Source organism: Uranotaenia lowii, chromosome 3 (assembly GCF_029784155.1).
Source record: "Uranotaenia lowii strain MFRU-FL chromosome 3, ASM2978415v1, whole genome shotgun sequence".
Lineage (NCBI taxonomy): Eukaryota > Metazoa > Arthropoda > Insecta > Diptera > Culicidae > Uranotaenia > Uranotaenia lowii.
In genome coordinates, this window is record NC_073693.1 from 40,781,256 (window position 1) to 40,799,469 (window position 18,214).

An 18,214-nucleotide genomic window follows, 5' to 3' on the forward strand; every position below is an offset into this window, starting at 1 on the left:
CCAATACCAATATTGTTGGGTTTTCATACGATTATAAGTCATATACATCATTTTAAAGTTCAGCGGAAACCGCCATCTTGAATTTGGATGGCGTCAAAAAACGAACTTCGACTTTAACTGGTTCATCTCTTTCAACTAATACCCATATTGTAAGGGTTTGAGGCGATTTTCAGTCATTTACAGTATTTTCAAGTTGAGTGGTAGCCGCCATCTTGGAATTTAAGATGGCGACGGACAACGAAATTCGACTTCTTCTCGTTTATTACTTTCACCTAATAACAATTTTAAGAAGGTTTCATGATATTTTCAGTTATTTACAGCTTTGAAAATAAAAGTGGAAGCCGCCATTTTGTATTAATGATGGCGTCAAGCAACAAATTTTGTTCCTCCTATTTGGACCCTTTCACTCAATACTCATATTGTAGAGTTATTCATTCCACTTCCGGTAATTTGAAGTTTTCATAGATTTTTATATTTTTTTATTATTTTAACTCAAAATCAACACACAGAACTTTTCAAATATGTTTAAAAATGGGAATTCCAATTCAAATATGTGCTATCTAATCTGAGCGTGCCCTGTTTTGACATCTTGATCGAGAACTGGCACTAAGTTTTATGGCGGTTTAATAATCAGGCACTGAGTGCTATGATAGAACATGCAAAAGAAAGCTTGGAGCAAACTTCTAAGTTTGTGTTTTATTATAGTTTAAACATATTATGCCTAACTCTTTCTAAATAACTAAAACAGTATTTTTAATGGAAAATTTATGAGCGCTTTCAAAACTATCTGAAAACAGATGGTCGATTCAAGAATATAAGCATTTTGCATGACCATAATAAAACCATCATAAAACTAGCTGCACAAAAAGCCATAATAAAACATCGAAATGCTAGTTAGCTTGATCTGTGTTACTTGGATAGTGATGAAATTTTACCTTATAATCTATTTTTCAACACCCATCTATCTGTGTATGTCTATACTGTATACTGACCATGTTACTGGCAACCCAAGGTGCCTTGCCTACCATAAGGCGCTAGCAGCAATACCAAGGGCTTGGAAGTAATTCATATCAACCTCAACCACTTTTACGAGGCACAACAGCTTCTGTGGCAGGTGGCGGTCGAAAAAAAAAAACTAGACATAGCGTTAGTAGCATACCACTATTATAGAGCCCTGAATGGCACGAATTGAGTGACCGATAATGCCAATTTGGCCGCAATAGGGGTGACAGGAAAGATTCCCATTCAAGAAGTGCTCGTGATAGCCAAAGTCAATGGGATCTGCTTCTGTAGCTGCTACGCACCACCGAGGTGGACCGTGGAGAAATTTAGCGCTACGATGGATAAGATAGTTGAGGTGCTCACAGGTCCAAGCCCCGTTATCATCGCGGGGGATTTCAATGAGTGGGCCAAGGAATAGGGTAGTCCCCTGACGAACGCCAGAGGACAGAGTCTGCTTGAAGCTTTTGCAAAGCTGAATGTGGACCTGGCTAACGTAGGTAATACTAGGACCTACCATGGGGAGGGACGTGAATCGATTATAGATATCACATTTGCTGGTCCCAGATGGACATTTGCAGACATTTAGAGATGTTTACACATTACAAAAAGATACTATCTTATTCTACTTTTAAACACAGCCTTAGAAATATTAAAATCAAAGTTACTAACTATTTCATTGAAACGAGCACAACATGTATCCAAAGGGTTGTTTTGTCGGTATCGGGTTCGTCTAGTAGTAAGTCTGAGGAACTCCTGCGTCCGAGTAGATCTTACAGGAGCGATAAACGGAAGTAACGACAACAATTCTGGGCAGTCCACATTATTCTGTAGAATATCAAAGACAAAGAGCCGTTGTAGAAGAATGCGCCTTGATGCCAGCGTCGGTAGCCTCAGCAATAAGCAGCGCTGTTCGTAAGGCGGGAGGTTCAAGGCGTCGTTCCATGGTATCTGGCGCAGAGCGTATCTATCGTTGTACTCTTTCGTATTGTATTCTTTTGTATTCTGTGGAATATTGCGTACTATGAGGTGCAGACATTGAGCCTGCCAGAGGGAGTAAAGTTGGTTGATTTTGTGGACGACGTCGTGCTACTAGCGACGGATTACTCAACAGAAATCGTCCAGCTGAGAGCTTTAGAGGCTGTAGAAGCGGTAGACAGTTGGATGCACTCCAAGAGTTTCCAGTTGGCTCACCATAAAACCAAGATGGTCGTGATATCAAACCTGATTTCACCGCTAACAAGCAGGGTTACAGTTGGATCATGCACTATCGAATCAAAGCGGGAGCTTAAATATTTGGTTGTGATGATTGTGTAGCCGATGATTAGCTTAGATATTAAACACTATCCGCTCTTTCGAAGCTGCGCTGCTGCCATCTGGGGTAGTACGATGTAGCGTGAGCAACATTCTGGGTGAACGATAAATTATAGACAACTTTACATTGTTCGAGTTAAGTTTTCATAAATCCAAATGATTTTGAAAAAAAAACACTCCTTTGAAAAATTGGAGTTTGTTTTAAAGTAAATTTAAATAAATTAGCCTGGTAGGAGAGTCAATTCTATCTGATAATTCCATTTTAAAAAAGTCAGTCGGTCAGAGAAAACTAACATGGGGCCGTTCAGATACCACCTGGACAACTTAGGGGGGAGGAGGGGGTATGAAAATGTCCACAGAGAGTGGGGTAGGGGTTTGGGTAGTGTCCACGTGGACATACTTACTTTCAAAACATTTTCTTAAGGTGAATAAATATTAAGATGTTTTAATCAAAATCTTAAAATTGCAAAGCTTTCTAGTTTAAGTTTAAGCAACTAGTAGCCACTTGAAAGCAAGTTATAAATATGATAATTTTGAAATTAATAATAATTATAATTATAACAAATTAGATTAAAAAAAACAATTTCAAATCTGTCCACGTGAACATACGGTGAGGGAGGCAGGGGTTTGCCAAATGTCCACGGAGGGGGAGGAGGGGGTCAAAAATCTCATTTTTCTGTCCATGTGGTATCTGAACGGCCCCTATGTGAATCAATCTTTTCGTCCATTTTCTTAACTTTTAATTTTTGCCAATTATCAATATTTTTTATTATATCTTCATATTAAACTTTATGCGATTCTCGTTGGTCTATATCAAAGAACGATTTTCTCGTTGTTACTTTAAACTATAACTATTGGATTTGGTTTAGTTGTTTCATTTTATAAATACGTTATATAAAAATTTAAATAGTTTCAGCCTAAGACAGTATAAAATGTTAAGTTTTAATTTAAAATTTTCTACGGCTGGTGGTTGTATAAATATAATTTTCAATAAAATTTTCCAAAAAAAAAATGAGATCATGAGGTCCGATAAAAATACAAAACATTTTATAACCCTTGAACGATGGCAATTGGAAAGCATTTAAGTAAACTTGAATTGTGTAGTAATCCAAGGATATAATTTTTTTTCATGTCAACCACCATCAAATATAAAAATCCGCTTTCCAGCTTTAAAATTATTACGCCTGATTGTATGCAGCTGCAGAAGGAAACCTAATAGAAAATAGCAAAAATTTATGTTTTTTCGAATAAAAAATTCTACCTTACCAATTGTTGGGTCTTTCCCAAATTTTAAAGGAACGTTAATTGACTACTCTTTTAACAAACTGCAATTGAAAATGTGCATTTGGCTCGAGTTTTCATTCAAAAATATGTGAAATACTGAGAATTGTTTTTGGAGTAGTAAAAAATTGACCTTTTTTGATGTCGATTTGCAATGCTTCAGGGTACATACACATTTTCTCCTATAGCTCACAATAATTTCTGAACCTTCTACTCCAAATCTGTATCCGTCACTTTCTGGAAATCCTAACCAAATCAAAGAAAATAATGATTTATTAGAAGCTAGTATTTCCATCCGTTTGTTTACATTTTCTTGCACACACACGAGCTGTCAAAAATTAGCTTCGAAATCGCGAATTATTCATAGCTGGTTCGACCAATAACACGACACAACTGAACCTCGGGCAACACTGTCTGGCAACGGTGAGTCGACAAATGGTCGACAAAGTCTCCGTCATTTCTGGCGCGCTCCCATTCGGGAGGCAACAGTGAAAGCGTTCGGTTGACAGTGCTCGATGCGCTGGGTGATTCTCCACGACGCGGACCAAGCTTTCCACAAACGGCACGTCCTGACTGCAGCTCATTGCGTGGTTCGTTCCAATGGCAAACCGATGTCAACGAGTGACCTATCGGTTCATCTCGGGAAATATAATTTTGGTGATCAGCTAAGCCGGGTTCAGATTAAAGTAGTTGAGAACATCCACGTCCATCCGAATTTCTCCCGCAATCGCCACGACATTGCGATCCTCGAGTTGGAGGATCCAGTTAGGTTCAGTGACTACGTTATCCCGATTTGTTTGGGCGACTTGAGGGAGTCAGACGAATTGGAGGGCGAGCGAGGGTGGGTCGCTGGATGGGAGTTGACTGAAACAGGCGACATCTCGGAGACGCTGAAAACCGCCCGGATGCCGGTTGTCAACAATACCGAGTGCTGTTTGGACGGTTTATTTCAGCGGCTGTTTTCTGCGCTAGCGATAGAAATGGTAAGTTGGATTTAAAAACGCCAAAAAAGAAGAGTGATTTGATTTGAAATTCGTTTATTTGGAAGGGTGCCGTGCGCTATATTGATTAACAACCCAAAGAAGAGTGAGATTATTCAAAAATCTTGCAGGCACCAGCGTATGTCTGGGAGATAGCGGAGGCGGAATGTACTTTAGTTCTGGAGGATACTACGAATTACGTGGGATTGTTTCGTTTGCGGGGAAAACACCCGAAGGGAACTGTGAAACCAACAAGTACATCATTTTTACGAACGTTGACTACTATCATGGATGGATTCACGCCATCACATTTGGAGAGACAAATTGGGTGGATGTTCATCAACCGAAACGGATCAGCGAAAAAAGTATTTTTAGATTTTACGTAGAAATGACATATTTTGTTAAGAAACCCAAATTTATTTTAGAATGCCTGGAGTATGCAAAATTCGCAAAGAAGGAAAAGAACGGCGTGTGTGAGAACAACAAGAAACCACATGAGGTAAGACTGTTTAGTTAGATGATTGTTGTGCATGTATGTCATATCGGAGAAAAAAACAAAAATCAGTCACAACCATGTGATAAACCACATTTCAGTGTAAAATTATGGGTTGTCAAATTCCAGTAAAAAAAACTGTCGAACTAACTGAGAAGTGATCCACGTTAATGTAATACAAATTTTAAATTCGACGCACGTAAAAATTTATCCCAAGAAATGTTCCAAATGTCAAGGTTTAATTGGGAATTTTCACACATAAATAAGGGTGGTTGGTCCTAAAAACGGATATGTTTCGGAATTCAAACCTTGAGAGAACTAATTGTTCCTTGGTCTACCAGCAGATCCCATGCCAACTATCAGCTTATTTGATTGACTCTAAAGGGGTTGCTCGACGACTTTCAGTTTTGTATCGGTTGGTTCAGAATAAGGAAACTTATAAAGAGATCCAAAGAATGTTCAAATAGTAACACCGTCGTGAATCCTATTCGGTTTGTATTTAAAAAACCGAAAGAGGAACTAAATCCAATCAACGACGTCAACTGTTGACGATCCGGAGCCATCGTCTTCATCTGGTCCCAGTCAAGATTCTCGTCGACAGTTCGGATTTCGGCGGCTAGGCTTCGCCGCCACGAGTTTCTGGGTCTGCCTCTTCTCCGATGTGCTTCTGGATTCCAATCTAGCGCCTCTCTGCAAATCTCGTTTGCATCTTTCCGCAGCGTGTGCCCAATCCATCTCCACTTACGTTTCCGAATCTCGATTTCTAGCGCCCTTTGATGACACCGGTGATGTACAGTTGCGTTCAAAAAAGAATAAAATCGCGTGAAGTTGTGCACTCACTTCCAACTTCGACAAGCTGTCATTTCTCTCTCGGTTGATATTTTTTCATGAAATTTTCACACAATCTTGTTCAACAATCCAACTAACGTTCTGCAAAGTTTGAAGACTGTACAATGACTGGTAACACAGATACTGCTATTCCCGTAAAAAAGGGAAATTTGGAGTTGCTTCACTAAACCTGCTGTATCTTGTACAGTTTTCATTGAAACATCTTCAAAATTGGTCAATAGATGCTAGAAAGTTTGATCAAGTACCAAGCCAAGTTTCGTCAAAATCTATGAACGTGGTCAAAAATGGTGCCGGGTAGAAAATGAGGTTCATTATCGCCCAACAGACGATTTCATTCTTTTTTGGACGGATGTTTGTATTGAAAACGTTTATCAATGTTTTCTTGGTTTTCTCTTTCACAAAATCAAAATTTATCACAAATAATCTTTTAAATTGATAGGAACTTCATTCTTGCTTTTTTTTAGAAATAGAAATTGTTCCAACAGAACTGGTACTTAAACACAAGAGCGAATAAAATACTCGCTTTAATTGTGTTTCAAATTTGTTTATCAGTATATTTAGCAGGTCGTTTCTGAAACACTGTTCTTTTTATTTTGAACTCTGTTGATACATTTTCTATTCCTAAACCAAGCACATTTGAAGTTCCTATCAATTTACAACATTCTGTCTGATAAATTTTTATTTTGTGAAAGAGAAAATCAAGAAAACATTGATAAAGATGTTTTCTATATAAACATCCGTCCAAAAAAGAATGAAATCGTCTGTTGGGCGACAATGAACCTCATTTTCTACCCGGCACCATTTTTGATCACGTTCATAGATTTTGACGAAACTTAACCTGGTACTAGACCAAACATTTTTACATCTTTTGACAAATTTTGGAGGTTTTTCAATGAAAACTGTACAAGATACATCAAATTTAGTGAAGCAACTCCAAATTTCCCTTTTTTACGGGAATAGTCGTATTTGTGTTACCAGTCATTGTACAGTCTTCAAACTTTGCAGAACGTTAGTTGGATTGTTGAACAAGATTGTGTGAAAATTTCATGAAAAAATATCAATCGAGAGAGAAATGATAGCTTGTCGAAGTTGGAAATGAGTGCGCAGCTTCACGCGATTTCATTCTTTTTTGAACGCAACTGTAGTTCCTCATTCGAGATCCAGTTAACAGGCCACCAATACGGGTTTAACGTTTGAGTTGAAGATTCGGATTTTCGTTCGTAGAGAGATCTGGCGTGACCGCCATATGTTTTGGAGACTCGCAAACGCAAATCGGGCCTTTCTGATTCGGGTTTCGATGTCTTTCCTGGTACCACCATCAGGATACTGGAAGCACTCCAGCACTTTGTCTTTCCGGCATTGACTTTGAGACCTGCTGCCTTGGAACTTTCGGTGAGGTCGTCGAGTTTGCTCTTTGGGCGAGCAAAACAATATCATCAGCCTGTATTGTTTTGCTTTCCAGAATGGAGGAAGGACGGAATGGCTGATTATTCACAGAAGCACCTTAAGGAGATACGCCGATTTGATTAGAGGCGATATATGTTGGTGGCGTATAAAAGAACAAGCAACAAAATTTTTTTGCTCCATTTTTTTTCTCTTTTTGGTGGAAGGGGGAGATGTGTAGCCGATGATTAGCTTAGATAATAAACACTATTATTCATAGCTGGTTCGACCAATAACACGACACAACTGAACCTCGGGCAACACTAGCTGCGTTCAATCGTAAGTAGCGATTGGTTTCGACTAGTTTCTGTCAAGTGGTCGTTGTTCAACGGGCTCATGTTTTGGTCGAAACAGGTCTGGTCGTTGTTCAACGGAGCAAGTTGAAATCGATCGAAACTAGTCGAAACCGATCCAGCTCGAAAGCAGGATTCATTTCTACCACACTAACACACATGCAGCGTGTGTGTCAGACAGAGATGCATGTTTTTGTTTCGTTTTCGCCATTTCATTTTCGTCAAGTGCTCTGGATGTTTGGATTCAGTCGGCAGTCGGTTCTGTGTGTTTCGAGTCGGTGGGATTGTCGCTGTGCTAACTCTTCCTGCAATTATTCCTATGCTGTGCGGTAGAAGACGTTTGCACTTGCCCCGGGGTGAATGAATGTAATAAAAACGTGTCATAAAGTTATCTTATTTATAAGAAATTTAATGGTTTTACCTCACGAATGCGTTTGAAACAAGTCCACGCAATTTTTGTTATTCATTTTTTGTTTGCGGACGGCTAAGACCAAGATGGTCTATTGAACCGCCAAAATGTCGCGAAACTCTGCAGATGCATAGGAAAATAAGTTCAGATTGTCCCATCATCGCTTTTTCAGTATCATTTATTATTACGAAATTTTTTATTTCAATACATTTATGGATTTCATGCATATCAGCTTGTTTTCTAGCCCGTTACGATACGCGTCTGAATTTTCACGTGATCTGTTTCGGTCTGTCTAGAAATTCGTGTGCAAAACGCACAAAACACGCATTAGTATTGGTGTAAGTATGTTCAACGGCCGACCTGGTTGAAATCGGTCGAAGTCAATTGGAAAGAGACAGATTACCAACTGTCAAAATCCATTCCTACTTGTTTCGACCTATTTCAACCTGTTTCGACTAACTTCCATTGAACACACATACTGTCTGGCAACGGTGAGTCGACAAATGGTCGACAAAGTCTCCGTCATTTCTGGCGCGCTCCCATTCGGGAGGCAACAATGAAAGCGTTCGGTTGACAGTGCTCGATGCGCTGGGTGATTCTCCACGACGCGGACCAACCTTTCCACAATGATTGACGACCGGCTCAGCTTTAAAAACCACGTTGAGTAAATAAATATGTGTGCAAGAAGGCGGCAACAGCAACGGCCGGCCTCACGAGGATAATGGCGAACACCTCGAGAATCCGAAGTAGTCAGCGAAGGATAATTTCGAGTGCAGTTTCGTCAATCCTTCGGTATGGAGGGGTGGCCTGGAAATCTGGTCTTAACATCCAGTGTAACCAGCAGAAGCTGAACAGTATACAAAGGTGAATGAATTAGCGGGTCATCAGTGCATACCGCACCGTTTCGTCGGAAGCTGCATTTGTTGCAGGCCTGCATTTTCTCTATTGAGAATCTCCGCGGTGTGGGTTTTTTTAATTCCCCGCGGAGATTCTCTGCATTTCACCACGGAGATGTTTAACTAACACCACTGCAGAGATTATATTGAATTCAACACCAACGAGCGTGAGAGTGAGAGCTCTTATGTTTACCACATTCACCATCGAGAAAACCGATCGATCCAATTATTGAACACGTAAACATTGCAGAGGATGGTATACATTTAGGGGTATTTCGTGTGATAGTATACTTGAAGGGGCCATTCCAATAGGACTAGCAACCAAGAAACAGTTTGTTTATCTGAAGGAGAAAATGTTTTACCAATCCAAATCTATTGCTTTCAAATCTTATCGAAAATTTCTATAAATAAAAAATGTTTGTTTTGTTAAAACTTTTTTTTTTATTATTACAATTTTCTCAAAATTTCGGGCCGAGTGGAGCTTCTTGCAATATTCCCGGTAGCTTTTTCCAAGTTTTGTCCCAGATAAATCCGGGCAATCTGGTATATGTTCTATTGAATAAATTGTTCAATTTCATGTGAGATGAATCATTTCATAAAACGCTAAGAATAAGAAAAAAGTTGGGGTTTCACTTCGATTTTTGTTTATCCATGTTGAAAATGTGTATTTGTTTTGCATTGAAGTTTTGCATATTTGTTTTGCATTTTATATTCGAAAAGTCAGCATCTGACTAAGCAAATGCTAGGAGATTTTTTTTTTCAAGCGAGCACAAGCACCTACAGCATCTTAATGAAACTTGATGTTTTCTCTTAGAGATTCCTTTAAATAATCGTTACATTACATTTTTTCCACTTTAACGATAATTGTCTCCAGTTTTAACAATTGATTTTTTTAGTAGATTTCTTATTCATCAGATCACTACATTTTTAAGCATATTATACAGGGCATTCGTAAATTGCTATCTAATCCTAGAAATAAAATGATGTTTTTGATCAAAATGATTTTTTTTTTGTTTTTTTTGTGAATGAAAATCAAATGCTTTGGATTTTTGACATCTACCAAAGTAAATCGATCAACTGATGCATCACTGAAAGCGATTGATTTACGAACGCCCGGTAAGAATGGCTGAATGGATACTGTCTTATGGACTATATGACACTCGAGAACTTCTAAACGAGCTAGAGTAGCTCCATGGCCAACTGGCAGCAGCTGTGGGACAGCTCAGAAAGAGCTGTTATGTAACGATCCAGTCGAAATTTATACACGGTTTTTTTTGCCACGATCAATTGATTCGTGATTTCAAATTGATTAGCAGACAGAAAAAGTGATAGTCTAATATTTTTGCGATTATTACTTACCAATGAATTCGTAAGTGCATCTGGAAAATGCTTGGCAATTGACTTTCATACAAACTGTTCAAGACATATTCCAAGTTGAAAGCGAAACGGAGTTCGTATGGGATCAGCTAGTTCTAGTATAACAGAAATACCCATTTTCAATCAATCATAACATAAAGAATTTGATGGAGTCCGTAAATATGTTTTACTAAAGGATTCATTTATACACGTAGGCGGGATGGGTTACAAATGCAAGGTCTAAGAAACGCTGGACAATATTCAACATCTTAATCGTACATCCTGAAAGTATGCGAGAGAGCGCAAGTTTTGTTCCCAATGTATGCAAACCGTTGCCAGCGACAATGTTTGCTGCTTCCAACCCCATGGCAACTTGACGTTTCTCGTACTAATCGCGTGTGCCAGTTTTTTTTTGGTTCTCTGGTTCTGTCAAAATCTCATTTCCACTCAACAAACATATCGAAAGGGTGGATAATGAAATGATCGACAAATTAAGGTTTCAAAAATATTTTTTTTATTGAAAAAAAGTTTTTAAAAACAATGATTAAGAATCACCTCTTAAGCGGAAAAGGAGTTGATGTTTAAAGAAAAACACAATAATATGGTCATAAAAGTCAGCGTTTCAAATGGCTTTTATTTATGAAATACACAAGCAAATTTTAATTAAAAAAATCTTTGTAATTGTTTTATTGCATAGTAAATTTTAAAAACAATATTTTATTCATTTCTAAACAATATTAACTTTTTTAGTTTTTTTCGAAGAGATTCTTTAGAATCATTATGTTGCTTAGCGAAGGACTCCATCCGAAACTTCAAATAAAAATCAACCCATAATTTCAACAACAAGTTCACGGAGAAAAAAGACGACAGTTGTTTCAATTATTTCAGCTTGTTATACCAATAATCGAAATGCAGTGGATTTTTTCGCATTCAACTACTTATATAATAGATTCAACTACAAACTTCTAATTGTCCTTACGCAATCAACTATCAATATAATGCATTCAACTGCATGATTTATTTTATGCATTCAACTATAAATACAATAGATTCAACTACAAACTGCTGATTGACCTTATGCAATCAACTATGAATATAATAAATTCAATTGTAATGGTATAATTGATTCAATTGTAATGGTATAATTGATTCAAATGTAGATATGATAGATTCAATAACAATTGTATGATTGATTATAGGCATTCAACTGTAAATATAATAGATTCAACTGTAGGGGTATAATTGATTCAACTGTAAATATGATAGATTCAACTGTAGTGGTATAATTGATTCAATTGTAAATAGAATAGATTCCCGTACAAATGTATGATTGATTCTAGGTATTGAACCATAAATATAGTAAATTAAACTGTATTGTTATGATAGATTGTGTGGTTCTTGAATACTATAGTGTTCATCAGCAAAAACAAAAAAAAAGTAAGTGTGGGACCCAATACATGTTCCCTCCGGTGATGGGGAAACAAAAAAAAAACAACAAAACAAACTAAATGCAAAATGCTGAAATAATAAATTAAAAAAAAATAAAACGTAGCCATAAAACTATTCCGAAAAGTGCTTCAGATATGATAACTTCCAATATAAACAAAAATTAAATGTACAATATTTATAGTTGACCTCAGTGAATCAATCATAGAAATAAAATTGAATCTATCATATTTATAATTAAATCAATCATATTATTATAATTGAATCAATCATATTTATAATTAAATCAATTTTATTATTATAGTTGAATCTATCATATTTATAATTAAATCAATCATATAATTATAGTTGATTCTACTATAATTATTGTTGAATGTATAACATCAATCGCGCATCATAGTTGAATCTAATATATTTATAGTTGAATGCACAAAATTAATCATACAACTATACTTGAATGTATTATATACATTGTTGACTGTACGAAATCAATCAGATTGTCTATTATATGTATTTTTGAAATTTTAATAATTATAGTTAGCCGAGAATTAATCAGATATATGATTGAATATAAGTGGATTATTGTTGGAAATACTATACTTTTTTTCCGTGTTTCGATGGTTAACTAAAAAGCACATTGATCCAAAATGTGTTCGGCTAATCCTCTAAAAACATCCCGTGCATCATTTGAAACCCGTGTCAGAGTTCGATTCATTATGATGTCATAATAGTATGCTAAGTTTATACTTAGATGATTTTGTTCTACAATTTTTAACCTCAAACTCGGTTATTCTGCACACCTTTAACACATCGGCATTAACTTCTAATCTGCCAATAAAACTATTGAAAAGTTCATTTCTGCAATCTACACATTTGATGCTACGAACTAATTTTTTTTTAATTAAAGTTGCCGAAATTTTATCTGTACGTCACTTGTGCAAATGCAAAGCCATCACCTTAACTCGTTTCCGCTTTCTCAGTGTTTACTATCTCAACATATTTGTTAAACTAATATTTCATAACATTCAGCTGGATAAAATTTTACCGTAATAAACTTAAGAAAATAGCGGAACTTTTTCAAACCGCGTTATGTTTAACGAAAGAAACTCATAACTCTACCTGGTGACGTCTTGTAACAAAAACACAACGGATTCGGATGAAAGATGGCCATTTTGTAATCTTTGCTATAAACAGAAATTTTATTAAGTTGAAACCGAGAATGGAACACAAATAGATTGAAATAAAATTACTAATTTCATTGACAACTATTTTAAAATTTATTTATAAAGTTATTTATTTTTCTTTTTTGCAACACTTTTGATTATGTGCCCTTTTAAAATGGTATTTCGTCAGTTGAATTGCATCCAAGGATGCCGAAACAAAATCAAGTGGTTTCAATGGAAAATGAACCATGCCGCTGCTAGGGACGACCCAGGATGCATGTAAACAAACGAGACTAGTGCGACATCTACAATTTTGAAGACGGCACAGCAAACTCGACTAAACTGTCAAGTTGCGAGAGGGTTGGCTGCCTCTCTCATTGGAGAACCAGAGAGAACAACAAGGTTGTTTTCTCACTTGAATCCCGCGCAAGAGAACAAATTTGCAAACATGGTAGCCTTTTTATCATATTTGATTTATACTGACTTTTAGTAGGGATTTATAAGATCGTTTACTTATTTGGTAGGAATTACGATTCCTTTTAACATTGTTAACGATTTGAGCTATCATTTCAAATGCGGTTTTATGTTTGCTGGATTCGAGCGATTGTGCGTAGTCTGCCACGACCTCAGGTTGCTTCAGTCGTGCGATATTTAACCGAGGGGGGCATCGGTTTCGGAGAATTTTAAGCGCATCTTCACCATCACCAGCTAATGGTCAGGTTGGCGCCACGATGGGAACTGACGTCGATAATGTCCGAGAAGTGCTGGCTGTCTATCAAAACGGGGTCGATCTGTGATTGCGTTTGGTACGGTGATATCCAAATGAACTTGTGTGGGGGGCGGTACTGGAAAAAGGTACTTCGTACGGCCGTTCGTATGGAGGCGGCGAAATCTATTAGTTTGAGGCCGTTTTCGTAGGTCGTAGGTGTCGGTTTCAATTCCTCCTCCTGGCCGACCTGAGCGTTAAAATTCTCGATGATGATTTGAGCAGCGGGCGTATTCACGTTCGAGCAGCGCATACAATTCGTCTGTGTCGGCAAAATATTATTCAGCGTTACCAAAATTTTAGAGTCATCAGAGACCATGGCTTAGCAAAACCTCGACAAAAAATTATGAAAAAAATAGTACTATTGTACGACTGTCCTGCAAAAATTCTATCTAGAGATCTTGTTGACATATTTTTGGATGTCCTGAAGAGAAGATTTTAATCATAATGTAACATGATTCGAGAGTTCGATCCTTTACCAGAACGATAGAACATTGTCGTATGATTTTGTCCCATTATAACTGCTGGTTGTTTCTTATACCGAATCTAAAATCAAAGGAATACGTATGTTTGGATTTTTTCTCTATCTAGCTATAATGTTCACTGAACAAACCTCTTTCTTGATCCAGGTTACAAAGTAAGCCGTTGCAGTCATGATCGAATATTGTATAGGGTAATTTGGATCAGTTCCTGCTGAGATGATTCCACGAACTGTCCACACTCCATTCTCTTCGAAGAGTACTCCTCCACCGGAATCTCCGCCATAAATTTGTGTACCTGTACAAAAAGTATCAGCTTAAGAATTTTTTAAAAAGTAAATTTTTTGTTTACCTTTAGATGTTTCACCACACAGAACGCCTACCGTTCGAACAAAATTTTCAATTTTTTCACGACACTTGTCATCTCCAACTATGGATACAATTGTCGACCGCAGTGCGATAGAAACGTTCGATGTTGGGAGTTCCGGAGAGCCCCAGCCTATAATCGATCCCCACAATCCTTGGAGATGCAATTTTTTCAAATCATTGGCCCTTGGCAAACATGCTGGCTGTATGTAATTGTTGAATTTTACTTTTGCGTCTAGTTCAAGTAGGGCTATGTCATTCATCATTGTCGAATTATTAAATTGATCGTGAACTATAACACTTCGAACTCGAATTTCTTGCATGTGGAATGATCTTTCAATCAGATTATTTTGTCCAAGCTGAACCACCACATCTGTTGTAATTGTAAAATTTTGATCAAACATACAATGTGCCGCCGTCATCACGAACTGATCGTTTATAAGTGTGCCACCACATTGGTATATTTTGTCGCCATTATTCAGTAGAAATATGGCAACATGCCATGGCCATTCTCCTTCAAAGCTCCGCACCCCATTCACAATCAGATTTCTTTTGTTTATTTTTGTCCGGCCACAGTTATCGAAAGTTTTCATAGGTTTAAATTTCTTGGAACGCAACCACTTCCGATAATATTTAACCTTGACAAACCCAGCGTACTGATGCGTATCACATTTGCCGCTGGGCTGGGTTTGTGGCATAAATGAAACTATTCCACGTAGGATCCATCGTTTTCTCGTGAAAGTAACCAAACCACCCCCAGAATCTCCACGGCAAATATTAGTGCCATTGGCATACCCTGCACAAAACATCCCATCGTATATTGTGTTACAAAATACCGTTGGATTACTTGTCAAGCATGCGGTGTAGTTTACTAATGGAAGTTCGGTCATCCGTAGCCAATCCGATCGTTCATCCAGTTCTGTTGATCCCCAGCCGGCTCGTAGAAGCGGAATGTTTCCTTTCTACCGCTATCTACACAAACTGGCAGCACTCTCGACGTAAAGATGGCCCTTTCGCTGAGTTTTACTAAGCCTATATCATGATTGTGGCTTTGCCAACTGTAACTTTCATAAATATGTATCTTTTGAGGCCATATTTTTTGCACACATTCATCTTTTTTGTTTATTTCATGAACTCCTAGCCAAACTTGAACATCTCTTGGGTTCTTCGTTAAGAAACAATGCGCAGCTGTTAGCACAAACCATTCGTTGATCAAAGATCCTCCACACTCATATTTGAATATGCCAGAATCATTCGTACGTTGCATCAATGCCGCGTGCCAAGGAAATTCACCCAGAAGTGCTTCTGCTGTACGAATACGGGACTGAGGATGATTAGGCGGCAGTGCAGTTCCACATTGTATCGGTTCCTGAAGTTGAGGACATTGAGGACGTATGTCTTTCGAAAATTCCCGTTTCATCCTGTCAAACAAATAATCCGTTGAGCAGCATCGTTCAGCAGCAATCAACATCAACAAAGCCACAGCTACCACTTCGACTGTTCGGGTTTGCATGATAAAGACAACTGACCGTCGATTTGAGCTTTTCGAAGCAGAGACTGAAAGCGTCTCGATCCCAATAAAAAAGTTTCGTGACAAGGACACTGTGCGACATTTTTTTATTTTTTTTTTCATAGTCGATGGTTTTTAATTTAGAAATTCTTTTGAAGAACCTTGAAAAGGCAAATGTTTGAAAAACTCGAGAATCGACAAAGCAAATGGAACCAAATTTGGCATGGGAGGGAATTTGGGTACGAGAAAAGTTTGAGACCCCTTCCTTCCAGTGGGGAGAAAGGAAGGGGGAAAAGGAGCATCCTTAAAATTTTTTACATACGTATCTCAAGAACCAAAAAAAACGCGAATGACATAAAGAGGTTAAATAAAAAAAAAAAGGAACTAAATTGGGCATGGGATTGGGTATTAGGATACGAGAAATGTTTCAATGAGTTTCAGATAATATCCATGTCATCACACGTTGATTTGGTTACTTACTGTGTGCTAGTTTGCTTTCGCGATTCACGTTGTATTTCGTCCCGAAATTTGTCCTGGTGCCATCCAAACCAACTTGAACAGTGGAGGATCTCCCGGAAAACGTTTTTCCGTCCCGGTAACGCCCGCTAAAGTTCCGTGCACCGACCGTATTGTTTTTGTTTTGTTTCTGTTGTGTTTTGCTTCGCGCGGTTCTCAGAAGCAGTGAACATAGGACCAGGTTAATCTATGCGCTGTCGTCTAACGTAGAAACAGTACTGGACAAAATAAATATTAGCGGTGCTTTTGGAATTTGTTCGAATCTTTGTCTTTTCGGCATAATGGCCAACATGAAGGAAAAAAGCATTGTGGAGAGTGCCAATTAGCGATCAATGACCTCTAGCCGCTAGGTTGCGGATTCTGTGGGAATTTCTTTCACATCAGCCAGCAATGTTGCGGATTCAACATTCGGATTAACAGGGAGTTGTTTACACGGGGTAAAGTTATGTTCATCTGTATCCCCTGTCGTACGCAGTTAAACGGCAGAAGTATTCGCTGCTATGTAGACGATTTGATCGACCGCTCAGCTCCAAAAACCGATTATCCCGATATTGCTTTGGACAAACTAACGCATCAGCTCGACCTTTTGTCCAAAAAAGTCGATGATATGGCTTCGAAGCAGTACCCACCAATGGCAGCTTCTTTGTTTCCACCACTGAAAAGGACTCCACAAGCATATTCGCCACCAAATATCAAGCGTCGTCGTGGTAATGATGGACTATTGCTAGTCTCTTCAACAATGACGGGGACTAAGTCTATCGATTTTAGTGATCTTTCAGTCCCGTTTGTTGTTCCTCCACCTCCGGCACCTAAGTTCTGGCTGTATCTAGCTGGACTTCAACCGCAAATAACCGATGAAGATGTCAACAAAATAGTTTCTCGTTGCTTGGATATAACCTCACCAGTGGAAGTGAAACGATTGCTCCCGAAAGGTGTAGATGGCTCCACTTTGTTTCTTTTAAAATTGGATTGGATCCTTCGCTCAAAGATGCCGCGCTGAACACAACGATCTGGCCCACGGGGATGCAGTTCCGTGAATTTGTGGATCAGCCAAAAAACTTCAACCATCGGCCTCAGACTCCTGCCCCATCGGTTGAACTCTTTCAGCCTACTGTCGAAGCTACCACACCGATAGTCTTTGGCACAGATCGGTCCACAACCGTACCGATGTCCTTAAAGTAGATCCTCTTAGAGGTTTGAAGGTTGATGGGAATCACATGGTTCTCATTCCAACTGACAACGACGACGAGACCCTAGCGCTCTGCTGTTTATCTCTGGACCGTTTTCCTACTGTGGGAGGATCAGCCAACGCTTCTGGGTGTTCTCCACTGGGACGCAACGAATTTGGCACTTGGGAGGCCTCAAAGCCCCTCGACTCAGTCGCGCTGTTTCCAGCCAGGCGTCTTAAGCCGTCCCAGTCCTGAGTTCGGTCCTCCAGCCTACTCATCCAGGCAAGTATTCATTTTCCCCCGGAACATTCTCGTTGTGTGATCAATTTTCACCTAACCGCAGATCCAACGAAGCCCCCCCCCCCCCAACACATCTCGTCTACAAGTACCTCAATTGCTTCTCGGGGTTCGACACAAGAACGCACAGTTTTGAGCACTTGGGAGACCCCTGAGCCCTAGATCTACACTCCCGGCTTTACTTATCGA

The 18,214-nt window shown here is 38.6% G+C and overlaps 2 protein-coding genes across 4 annotated transcripts in view; one reads left to right on the top strand and one right to left on the bottom strand.

The window, feature by feature from the left end:
* LOC129756799 (uncharacterized) overlaps nucleotides 1-18,214 on the bottom strand; it is a 510,097-nt gene that overhangs the window by 297,184 nt on the left and 194,699 nt on the right. The window lies entirely within an intron of this gene.
* LOC129756804 (venom serine protease Bi-VSP-like) lies at nucleotides 4,083-5,121 on the top strand. Of its 2 annotated transcripts, XM_055753829.1 has the most exons (3): nucleotides 4,083-4,577; nucleotides 4,706-4,939; nucleotides 5,000-5,121. In XM_055753829.1, exons 1-3 carry the CDS (start codon nucleotides 4,110-4,112, stop codon nucleotides 5,075-5,077), a joined length of 780 nt encoding a protein of 259 aa, XP_055609804.1. In that variant the 5' UTR covers nucleotides 4,083-4,109; the 3' UTR covers nucleotides 5,078-5,121. The 2 variants fall into 2 exon arrangements, with proteins under 2 accessions (XP_055609804.1, XP_055609805.1); XM_055753830.1 differs by lacking the exon at nucleotides 5,000-5,121 and having other exon boundaries at nucleotides 4,643-4,840.

What these genes read in the sequence shown, in the direction of transcription:
- LOC129756804 (XM_055753829.1), top strand. Translation starts at nt 4,110, where the DNA reads ATGCGCTGGGTGATTCTCCACGACGCGGACCAAGCTTTCCACAAACGG. An exon ending in CTGCGCTAGCGATAGAAATG is followed by an intron (nt 4,578 to 4,705) that starts GTAAGTTGGATT and finishes AAAATCTTGCAG; the next exon opens with GCACCAGCGTATGTCTGGGA. An exon ending in GAAACGGATCAGCGAAAAAA is followed by an intron (nt 4,940 to 4,999) that starts GTATTTTTAGAT and finishes AATTTATTTTAG; the next exon opens with AATGCCTGGAGTATGCAAAA.